The following is a 12,390-nucleotide window of genomic DNA, read 5'->3' on the forward strand; positions in this document are numbered from 1 at the left end:
GCTCGAAAAAAAAAAGGCTATGCATCACAGACAGAGTGTGTGAACATGGAGTTAGGCATATGCCCAGTCTGCTCTGTTCTCGCACTCCACTTAGGTGCGCTGCATCCTGATTGGATCAGATAACATACTGCGGGAGGTCAGGGCCGCAGAAAATCGTGCTATAAAGCGATTTAGAAATCGCACACACTCAAATCGCTATTTTATTTTGATTTCGATTAATCGCACAGCCCTAGTTCACACTATAACCATTCTAATGAAATTGTTAAAAACTATTTAAACCACAACAATAATGATAACGAAACAGAGGAACAGTATCAGTGGACTCACTTTCAGAATATTTTTTTCTAGTTGATGAATGCTTGAAAACAGTGACTTTAACTTTAAAACAGCGTGAGCATTTGAAGAGGAAGATGACACTGTAATTGCAAGAAAAAAACTATATTGAGTGAATATTTAATATGTAAACATTGTTCAGTGTTTCAACAGTCCTTCCCTTGGTGACTTTCTGAATAATGAATAAACTATTAATTTTTAAAGTGCATTGTAGAGATAAAAGATTTCCTCCTATAGCGTCTTTTATGCAAGTTTGACTTGTAAGGGTAATTTTTAGAAATAATACATATTGAAATAATTACCATGCACCAGTAAGTTTTTATAAAAGTAAAGGAATAGATCATCCAAAAATGAGAAGTCTCTTCTCGCCCTCATGTCATTCCGAATATTTCATTTTTACACATCTCTATTTTATGGCTTTAGAACACCTGGTATGGGATAGTCATGTCACTTTTATAGTGCCTTGGCTTCCTTTTTGATGCTAAAAAAACCTCAATGCCCATTCAATGTTATTATAATGAAAGAGCAGTTAGGACATTGGTCAAAATGTCTCTTACTTAGGTTCACAAAAGAAATCAGTCAAACTGATTTGGAGCTACATGAGGGTGAAGTGATGAATTTCTAATACAGCATATAGACAACTATGTGACTTTAGCATTGAATGGTACCTATGAATCCCATGCGGTTTGCTTATTGCATTGGAAAGAAACAGCAACAAATATTTGGACATCTGTCCTTAAAAAAAACCCCTGAGCAGCCAGGGTTTGGTTGCATTTGCAATGTGCCATGCACCTGATCCAGGATGGGTTTGGACAGACATGGGTTTGGGCTGTTGGTTTTTGAGCTTTGTGACTTTGGCTGCAGAAGCGCAAAATACAAAGGTGCGATATGGAGATTTGGCACACAAATAGGCCACAGCGAGAGGCAAGAATCTGCTCAGAAAGATGGAGAGCTTGTTGTGTGTGGCCATGCATATATATATTTCCCAGTGAGTGAATGCATGCGTGGGTGCTTGTCATGTAGTGAAAGTTCAGCGTGCACGTGTGCATGAGTGTGTGCGCTAGTGTGCGTCTGCGCGCATGCATGTGTATCGGTGGGTGTGCGAATCTTGTCACTCAACAGGGGTTCCAGTGCGAGAGCAGGCTCAGTACAGTAAGTGGGCCAGACCAATTACTCACTTCCACTGCAAAAAACTCCTCTAATTAGATGTCATTTTAAAAAGGAAGAATTAACTCCTCTGGTATTTGACCCTGTTCTCTTCTCATTTCTCACGCTGCAGCCTATATAGATTAGTCTGTTGTTCTAGACATGTTTTTACGGCATTTCGGCTGCCGATGCGGGCCAGCCTAAACAAAAACGGACAATAAATGAAAACAAAGACTACACATCTGGTCTTTTGGCTCCAAAGGCAGGGTCTTCGATTCCAGCTTGTGCCAGTGATGATGAACCCATGCAAATATCATTGGCTTCCGTGCCTGCATGTGCGGCTCAAATGGAACGCTATTCCTTAGTTACAGCAGCAGTTGCTATGGCTGTGTCCGTATGGTGTGTGTATATGTATGAGTGTGTCACTTTCAGTCGATGTCTATGTGTCTTCTATGTGGCTTCTACTCCGTGGTGTATTAGATAATGTGGCTGCTCTTCAGAGGCCCAGAATGGAAGTGAAGCAGATGTAGTCAGCTGTAGCATCATATTGCTATTTGTCAACCGCTATAAGCGAGGGAAATATGAGATGCTCCGCCCCCGTGCCAGTAAAGGTCATGTTGTAGAAACACCATGGCGCTTGTTCAGAGTTGTTTTGAAGATCTACCCCCATGAAAACAAGTGCTACGGTATTTACATTTAGGTTTTTCAAGGTTTTTCCTGCAATACTGCAATACTGCAATAAATAGGGTCAAGAAACTGCATCACAGTATTTTGTCCGTGGGAATTTGTGGTGCTTTTAATGTAAAAATTAAGTTGTTAAGATAACCCAGCCAAAAACCTTTGATTAAAAAGGTTTATTTATTTTTTACTTTTTTACTTTCTCTTCATAAAAAATACTATGAAGAACACTTTCTACATTTATACCACACTGACACCATATTTACTGGCTTTCTTAGTCTTATGGATTTCACAGTTGTTTTTGAAGTTATTCATTTTACTTCCTTGTCATTTAAAACAAACAAACTCTGTTCATAAAATCTTAGTGTAATGCTTCGGCCAAGTTGAAAAGCAGTTAGATATACATCCTGTAGCTTGAACACTACAGTAGCCTATAGCTTGCAGCATGCTAATGAAATAAACAATACGCACAGCCAGACCCCGGTAAAATTACCAGTGTTTAGTGAACTCCTACAGCGTTAAATGAAGCCTGATTTAGATTGAGCTAAGTTTAACTCTATAGTTGTCAGTATAAGCATAATTTGACTGTATGAATGCGCGGTTACGTGCTAGCCAAGTGTTTGCCGTAGCAGCTAATCTGCCACAGTGGTCATATTTTAATTGCTGCATCAAAATCTTCTAGATGTTGAGACCTTATTTCCTTCAAGCTTAATTAAAAATAGACCTGTGGATGTGACTTTACGTGCAGCGCTCGAACCAGTATCTAACACTTACTGGCCTTGTTTTCTTCCTCCCTGTTTTGCATAAATAACTCAGCCCACATTAACTCTTTTTTGCTTTTTTTCACCAAAAATAAGATGCGAAGCGCAGCTTATGTAATTTTCTTTGGATGAAGCTGGATAAGAAAGCTTCGCTGCTCGGTTTTGACAGCTAGTTACGTTGGCAGACCGGTTGGCTGCCATAGGCGGTGCTCTAAATGAGTAAGCCACTCATTTATGGTTTGCTGAAATATGTTTGTTTTTCTTCCAGCTGGTGTAGATTCTGTACATGAGACCATTTGAAAGTCGATTATTAGATATCGTCAAGCAATATAAGCAAATTAGCATATTGTTTTTGTTTTGTGCTTATTCGTTTAACTACAGTAGGTGGCGAGTAAGTGATATTACGGTATTTTTATGCTTAAAATAGTGTTGTGGCATTTTTTTTTATTTTCAGTTTGCAGCTGAGAGTTAATTTTGCGGCGCTGTTATTTTCTCACAGCTGTTGGAGGTTGTGTTACCACTTTTTTGGTCTTCTCCATTCATCATCACAATTTCCACACATTTTTGATTTTAAAGTAATAAACCAGGTGTATCTGTTTAGGACTATTTAGCGCGTAAACACTTTTCTGACTCCAAAAAAAAGCACATCACATCTGTATCGTTTCGTCAAACTATATTACTAAAGAAGGCTAATCTGGGTGTGTTGACTTTGGATGATGACATTGAGAGGTTCTCAGTGGAGGCTTAAAAAAGCTGGAGGCACTTAGAGGGCATATGTAGGTACTTTGTCCCAATTTCATCTGCTCCTAAAGGCTGAAGTCACCAGATGCCACAGGACCTTGAGAGGTGGTGAGGTAGGGCATGTCATGTACAGTATAAACAGAAAGTCATATGATGCTGTACAGTGTCATAATTGCAGAATTCAGGTTTGAGTGTGTGTGTGTGCGTGTGTGTGCGTGTGCGTGCGTGCGTGCGTGTGTGTGTGTGTGTGTGTATATATATATGTATATATATATAAAATCTAAGGATTTTTTTCTTTACATTTTTTAAAGCCATCTGAAATTGCTTTGCATTTGGCCATCCTCCTGGCCCCCTTGTGAAGCAAGTCTTGCATTTAAAGGTCAAACTGAAAGCAGGCAAAATAAGGATATGTCTCTGAGATTATGCATGTCATCTGAAAACTGGATGTTCTTTTGAAGTTTCGATGTTATTTTTGGGTCCATTGCGCCCTCATTAACACCTTCATTAACAACATTGTCGCGAATGTTCTTCTGTTGAGTCTTTATTGTCAGCATTTTTCTGGAGAAGGTTTTTTTGGGGGGGAGTGAGCTGTCTGCTGTCATGATTCTGCCCTCGTGTCCTTGATTTTTCCTAGTCTTGAGGCAGGATCATGACAGACCCATGTTTTGTGTACAAGCGCATGGCCTTGTCTTTGGGCCATGTGCTTGTGTTGTCGTTCCCTTGCCCCGCCCCCCTTGTTAACCTAGTCGTGTCTTGATTGTCCCATCTGTGCCACCTGTCGTGTCTTGATTGTTCCCCCTATTTAGATCTCCTAGTGTGCTCTGTCTTGCGTCGGTTCAGTGTACCTGTGATTGTTCCACTCTGTGATTGTTCCTTAAGAAGTGTTTGTATTACCGTGAGTGTTTGTTTATAGCTAGTATTTAGAGTCCTTGTTTATCTTGTTAGTCCAGTCCTGTTTTTGTTATTTAGTCTTTACCTTGCTCCGTGTTTTCCCCCTCGTGGGTTTTGTTTTCCCCTTTTTGTAATAAACCCTTTGTTGAGAATCCCTGTCTGCACCTGAGTTCCTCCCTTACCAATACCAGACAGAATGAACCGACCACCAAGGAACTCAGCAGACAGGAGGCAATTCTGGTTATCATCAGCCAGCAAGCGGGATGGTTATGAGGGCTCTCGCCTAGTGGTGTTCCGGGGGACCAGGGGAGGTCGCTCCGGAGCAAGTGGTCGAGAGGAGGAGCCACAGAGGTCCCCCCCACCTACCCAGCTGCCAGCAATCCCAGAGGGTCGTGTCCTGGCCGTGGCAACCCTGGGGGATCAGGCAAGCCCCTCCCAGAGTCCTGAGGTGCCCTCCACAGCCAGCAGTCTCCCCATGAAACGAGGGAGACGGTTTTCATGGGAGTCAACTTCAGAGTCTTCGGCGTCCGAGACTGCCCTGCCCGAGACCAAACTCCCCCAACCCGCCTCTGACCCAGCTGTGGCCTCTGCACCGCGCCCAAGGAGGAAGAGGAGGAAGAGGGGGCCTGCCGGTCCTGTGACCCTGTCTCCTCCCGTGCCAGCAGCGGAGAGCGCTGGCGTGCCCGTGCCAGCAGCGGAGAGCGCTGGCGTGCCCGTGCCAGCAGCGGAGAGCGCTGGCGTGCCCGTGCCAGCAGCGGAGAGCGCTGGCGTGCCCGTGCCAGCAGCGGAGAGCGCTGGCGTGCCCGTGCCAGCAGCGGAGAGCGCTGGCGTGCCCGTGCCAGCAGCAGTGAGCGCTGGCGTGCCCGAGCCGGCAAAGAAGAGGGCAGTATGCAAGTCGGCAGTCGTTAGAGCGCATGAGAGTGCCGCGGCCGACTCTGCAGCAAAGACTCTTGTACAGTCGGTCTCATCCCATAAGGAGCTGCCTATTATCCTAGCTGCTAAAGCTTTTTCTGATTATTTGTCCCGTCTTGTCCAAATTTTAGAAGTCCCCGTCAGTCCTGTTTTGTCCCCTGACCCTGTCCCCAGAAGTCCTAAGTGTCCAGCCGTTGTCTCCCCGTGTCCTGTTGATGTGGCCCCGTGTCCTGTTGATGTGGCCCCGTGTCCTGTTGATGTGGCCCCGTGTCCCGTTGATGTGGCCCCGTGTCCAGTAGATGTTGTATCCCCGTGTCCTGTTGTCTCCCCGTGCCCAGTAGATGTTGTCTCCCCGTGCCCTGTAGATGTTGTCTCCCCTCGTCCTGTAGATGTAGTCGCCCCTCGTCCTGTTGATGTTGCCCCGCGTCCCGTAAGTGTTGCCCCGCGTCCTGTGTCTGCTCCTGTCAGTTATCCCGAGAACCCTCCCCGCCCCTCATCACCCAGGCCTTGCTCGTACCCCCCGTCGTCAGCCTTCGTCCTGTCCTTCTAAGATTCCTACCCCTCCCACCCGCCCTGGTCTGTCCCCCTTGAACTTTGTGGTCCCGCCCCCTCCCCTTCCCTGTTTGTTTTTTTTGATTTGTCACCCCAACCCTGCTGTTGTGTATTCATGTTTGCCATTGTTATTATTTGTCATGTCCTGTTGGTTTGTGTCTGTGTCCCAGTCTGTCATGTCAGTCGTGTCCCGTGTTTGATGTTCCCTTGAGGAGCGTCTGGAAGCCGCTCCTTAAGGGAGGGGTTCTGTCATGATTCTGCCCTCGTGTCCTTGATTTTTCCTAGTCTTGAGGCAGGATCATGACAGACCCATGTTTTGTGTACAAGCGCATGGCCTTGTCTTTGGGCCATGTGCTTGTGTTGTCGTTCCCTTGCCCCGCCCCCCTTGTTAACCTAGTCGTGTCTTGATTGTCCCATCTGTGCCACCTGTCGTGTCTTGATTGTTCCCCCTATTTAGATCTCCTAGTGTGCTCTGTCTTGCGTCGGTTCAGTGTACCTGTGATTGTTCCACTCTGTGATTGTTCCTTAAGAAGTGTTTGTATTACCGTGAGTGTTTGTTTATAGCTAGTATTTAGAGTCCTTGTTTATCTTGTTAGTCCAGTCCTGTTTTTGTTATTTAGTCTTTACCTTGCTCCGTGTTTTCCCCCTCGTGGGTTTTGTTTTCCCCTTTTTGTAATAAACCCTTTGTTTGAGAATCCCTGTCTGCACCTGAGTTCCTCCCTTACCAAAAACCTTGACAGTCTGCTGGCTGAAGTTACATTCTTAGTTACTTCAGGACAGGGCTCAGCTGCTTTTCAGAGGCGATGTTTCCTGTGAGCCGTCACTGGATAAATGAATGATTCAGCCTGGCCCTGAGCTAGACTCAAAATTTCAGCTTGTAAGACAACTCCAGGAGCACATCTGACTTTAATCTATATTTATGGAGTCTATCCAGCAGAGGGAGCCCTTATACTTGTAATGGATCTGGTCTAGTACACAGTACTAGTGTGTCTCAGTGCTTAACATAGACATTGCTATACTCTATTTTAGCAGGCCTTAACGTCCCTTAGCCTTCATATCTTTAAAAATAAGTTTAGACGTTTGTGAACTCTCTTCATACAAGCATCTGAGTATTTCTGTCTGAACCCTCACCTTAATAAGCATTGTTTGCTTATATGTGTGTGTGCTTGTTTTTGTGACGTATTAGAACACAACTCTGTATAATGACATGGGTTTGACACAGGTATTACAAGGAGAGAGTGACTTATGAGGACATAACCTATCTCCCCATTTTACAATACGCTTATAAATCATACAGAATGAGTTTTTTGGAAAAAGTAAAAATGCACAAAGTTTCCTGTGAGGGTTAGGTGTAGGGTTGGTGTAGGGCCATAGAATATACAGTTTGTACAGTATAAAAACCATTACGCCTATGGGATGAACCCACTTCTCACAAAAACAAACGTATGTGTGTGTGTGTGTGTGTGTGTGTGTGTGTGTGTGTGTGTAAATAAACAAAATATTCAGTTCTAAAATCTTAGTTGTTTGTTTATTTAAACCCAATAGATGACCATAAAGTAACTATAATATATACATGTTTAAATACAATATCAGAAATAGGATACATATATCATTTGAATATAGGTGCAGGTCACTGTAGTTCATAAATGTGAATGAGAATAGCAAAATAAAGTGAACTGTGACTAAATTCTTTAAACAGTGGACTACCAGTCAAATCTGGGATCAAAAAACATTCAGCCACTTTCTGACCATGTTTTGCCCCAGTGTTTTTAATTTTTTTATTTAATTTTTTATTGCTATTGCGACCCTTGTACAGCACAGAACGAACAAAATTAAGCTTTTCTTGGTAATTGATTGACCTAAATTGGAATTATCTAATTGTGTACCTAAATTTAACAGCCAAATAAGTTTTGTTTGATTGTAATCCATTACGTACCTTTCTATCAAAGTTATCTGACCCTATCAAGATGAATTTGTTCCGACAGTTTAACTGAGTTCTTGCCTTATTTTATTACCATCTTCTAAACTGTAGCAAATAAACTGTGATATAATGTGAGAAATGTTGAAGGTGTCTAAATAAATTCAGGTTTGACTGGATACGTACATTTATACATATATATATATATATATATATATATATATATATATATATATGTCTGCATCTGTGTTGTATTATATTATAATTCTGTTTATCATTTCGTTAACATTTTCTTCTTCTTCTTGTATTTCCACCAGTCCCCGTGCCAACAGGGATGCGTACTCTGGCATGGACACTCCAGGGTCCAAACGCAAGCTTTACAGTGCTGTGCCAGGACGACACTATGTGGTGGTCAAGTCTTATCAACCACAGGGCGAGGGAGAAATCGCTTTGTATAAGAACGACAGGGTCAAAGGTACATCTAAATGTCACTTTTACTTACCTTAATTAAACCGTATGTTATTGATCGTAAATATGGATATTTTTAAGAGTATGTGCACCAAATGCAGGGACAAGCTGGTTTGTAGCAGGCAGTGCAGCTTCTCCTGCCATATGGAGAGCAAGAATTCACTGTTTCTGCCCTTCGGCACCAGCCTGGCCAGAGCTAGCAACACTTCACGAACAGAAAGAGATGAACTAGAGAGGTTTCAGTAGAATGAAGACTTCATTGGATAAAATCAGCATAGGCCTGATATATTATATTGTCATGTGTGAATGTATGCACATCCATAGTGAAGTGGTCAGAATGCCTATTAATGCCAAAGTGTTCTTAAAAGAACTGTGTGTGTAACGGGCATTTTTCCAAGTGTCATATATAGGATTGCACATGCAATATGTAAATAATGAGAAGAATGTTTAATATTTATATTATTGCTGACTTTTTCATACGTAGTTCTCAGTATTGGAGAAGGAGGATTCTGGGAAGGCAGTGCCCGAGGGAATGTAGGCTGGTTCCCAGCAGAATGCGTGGAAGAGATCCCAAGCAAACCCAACGAGGACAGGCCCTGTGAGTGTCTACACACAAACACACACGCTGTCATGCCAATTTAAAGGTATAGTACACCAAAAATGGCAATTCTGTCATTAATTATTCACCCTCCTGTCATTCCAAACCTGCCAGACCTTCGTTTATCATCAGTACGCAATTTATTTATTGATTTGATGAAATCTGAGAGCTTTCTGACAGCAACGTACACATTCAAGGCCCAAAAAGGTAGTAAGGACATCAATGGTTCAACCGTAATTTTATAAATCTTAAATGCACTTCCGATTGCACAATTGTTCGACATATTACAAGGTGAGGGGAAGAAACACTTTTCCCGCTCCTCTTATTATGTCTTCTCTCACTCTATTCTTCTCCGGTGCTCTGATAACCCGCAGAATATGTAAGGAGCCTTGCGGCGATAACAGGCTGTTAATTCAGTTAGTGTTCATTTGCAACTAGGCCACAAAGTACACGCGTCCACCTCTCAGATCGAATGCTCGCATTCATCCATCAACCATCGGCGTGAATGAGCACCTGAGAATTTGATTTGCGCATTATATCCAAATTGGACAGAGCACAGGAATGCCATTAACGGCAATCATAGCTCTACTCTAGTCCAAATGTGTGTTGATTTTTTTTTTTTTATAGGTACAATCATTGGCTGTTGTGTAGCTTTGGTGTGTGCACTCAACGTTCACTGTGCAAATTGGCAGAAGGGGCCAGGGGCAACATTCTGTTGAGAGTTGTTATTTTGGGCCAAATGAATGCCTTCCACATCAGTGCAGCTACTGTGTGTTTTTCAGCCCTGTATGTGTGTGTGGTGTCATAGAGGCGTTTAGATTTTTTCTTCACTGAAACACATCCGAACCTTTATAACAGTAACCGTAATAAGCTTTGCATTGCGACACACTTGACATAATGTAATTGCTCATCTAGAATCATGCTTTAGTCTAAAATCTCCAACACAATTCTCTCCTGTGGTCCAGATTGTTGCTTATGCCCATGTACAGTAAGACAGCTATTGGCAGCTATACGAAACAAATGGAGAGCTGTTCACGACAGCATGTGGCGAGCAGAATGGAGGTGTGGTGAACGACAGCTGTCATTGGCCGAGAGGCTTTGGCCCATGTGACTCAGGGATAGAATCTGGCTGACTCAGCTCTCAGACTGTAAGATCTAAGTTCACCCGTCATGTGATGGAACATGACATTTGCCTTAATGTCATGCTGCAGAAGCACAGTAATTGCTTTTGCATCTATACGGCTAACCTAAATGCTGTTATTAAAGGTGAAGTGTGTCATTTCAGAGCTGAATTGTTTTCAAACAGGTTTCCTGCCTGCTATTGGTTGGATAAACAACTAGCCCTGCCCCAAACTAATATTATTGGTTGAGCCAGTGTTGCTATGCTGTTGGAATTCTCAAATAAACATTGCAGTGTTTTGAAAGCGCCAGAGTGTTTATACTTTTCTGCTTAATTATCGCATAGCTGTTTGTTAAATGAGAAAGTATTATAAAATGTTGCATCTTCTTGCATAGTTTTTGAGAAAATAGCAGTCTTCTATATCTAGTTTTAAGTAATGTGTCAAGAATTTTAGTATTTATTTTCTTTACTTTTATAACATTTCCAATAAAAAAATAATGCATGTGGTATTATCCATGAAGTAAAATTCCCCATGATAATTATTTTAACAATTTAACATTTTAAATAAATAAAAATGTGTAAATGGCACTTTTAATTGATATTTCAATTAATGAATAAATCAGGACAAAAAATGCATGTCACACCATTGACCCACATATGTTATTGGTGGTGAAATTGGATCTTTTACTTATACTATTTTATTCGTCATGTTATGGCCAGTAATTGAGTTATCGCAACACATTTGATCAATTTGTGCACATTTTATCAGTAATCTGGGGTGAAAATGCTTGCTATGTTTGGTATAAGTGTCACCTGAGGCATTTTGAATCTCATCCATGTTTGCTAGTGTTGCAAAAGAAGCAGTGTGAAAAGGTGAGAAATGCTATGTTGAGATGGGAGCCATTGGCAGCCTTGAAATCCATGGCTACTACAATGCACTCTACGAGCGAAGCGCTTTTGAAGAGTTGCAAGGACAGCTGATTTCTTTCATTGATTTATGAAATAGTCATTTGGTTCCCATGGTGATGCGTTCATGGTTATTTTAATCACATTTCTTTTAGAAGATTGTTGCCCAAATCTGTCTTATTTTGCAGTTAATCCAACAACTAGCCAAGATACATAACATCACATATGCTGCTGCCTTAAAAGTTGACGATCCAGGACAGTGTTTAAAATCAGCTACAGTTAAATCCAGCATCGGCTGGTTAGCAACAGCACTAGTAATCTGCTGAAGTCTCTTGAACCTTTCCGAGCAACACTCATGCACAATCCTGATTGATATATTTCCATGGAAACATGCTCTACACTGTACAAACCCTGTTGCTATGGAGTGGGCCTTGGTAAGATTTTTTTCCTCTTTTTGTGGCATCTTTTTTTTTTTTTCTCTCTCACACACTCTCTCTCCCTCTCACGGTACTGAGAACAGAGCTTACATATCATCTTTTGCAATGCCACAGTTCTCTTTTCCATGTGTGTGGTGCTGATGGTCAGCTCTCACCTGAGCGCTCGAGGAGACACAAGAGTTTTTGGAGATGGGAAGTTAGGCGTCAGGGCCTGAGGGATCGAGAAAAGTGGCAATCGCCCCTCAGGCAAGGAGCGTTTCTCGGATTGACTCGGGGTTGAACTAAAGGGGACCAATGGACGAGATTAGCAGATCTAGGAAGAAGGTTCATTTTGGAGGTATGTTGATTTAAGGATGCTGCAAACTGAGGAGTTTTGTGATGAATTACGGATTTGTGCCACCAATAATTGCATGTTTTGCTCTGTGCACTTTTTTATGATGTGGACAGTTACAGTATATATGAACGATGAGTTGGAGTCTATTGTCGATAAAATTTCAGTTGCAGTTTTTGCAGTAAAAATGTGTTGTTGTTGTCTTTTCTCTTGGGGTTTGAGGTATTTGTGCATCTTGATGACTTTTTGTTTCAGTTTCAGAGACCTTGAACAGTTGTTGCAAACAAATTGTAGTAAAATATCCAAATCGTCTTGGGGTAATTTTTCGATCTAATTCAGTTATCCGTCATGTTTAAGCTTTGTCAAAGATAAATGTTTTATTACATAGAGTGAGAAACTGCAGTCGTAGAGTTGTAAAACTTTTTGGACTGTCAGAATATTATAGCTATTACTTTTTTTTCCAGTGGTGCGCTCTGACTCTGCCTTGAAAGTTTTGCATCCTTCAAGTCGAGCTTGCTGCACGTTTGCTATCTTTATGAATTTTATCAAGTAAGCTTCACAGCTAGTTACCCCTGGTGGTTTAAAATTCGGTGTTGTA

General features: G+C 42.0%; 1 protein-coding gene across 3 annotated transcripts in view; it reads left to right on the plus strand.

Moving 5' to 3' along the window:
• LOC113043686 (SH3 and multiple ankyrin repeat domains protein 2-like) overlaps window positions 1-12,390 on the plus strand; it is a 91,856-nt gene that overhangs the window by 40,027 nt on the left and 39,439 nt on the right. For all 3 annotated transcript variants that reach the window (XM_026203202.1, XM_026203204.1, XM_026203203.1), the window contains 2 exons: window positions 8,250-8,407; window positions 8,885-8,998. In XM_026203202.1, coding sequence (XP_026058987.1) covers window positions 8,250-8,407; window positions 8,885-8,998 — 272 coding nt within the window. The remainder of the gene's footprint in view (window positions 1-8,249; window positions 8,408-8,884; window positions 8,999-12,390) is intronic.

This window comes from Carassius auratus, chromosome 25, assembly GCF_003368295.1.
Source record: "Carassius auratus strain Wakin chromosome 25, ASM336829v1, whole genome shotgun sequence".
In the NCBI taxonomy this organism is placed as follows: domain Eukaryota; kingdom Metazoa; phylum Chordata; class Actinopteri; order Cypriniformes; family Cyprinidae; genus Carassius; species Carassius auratus.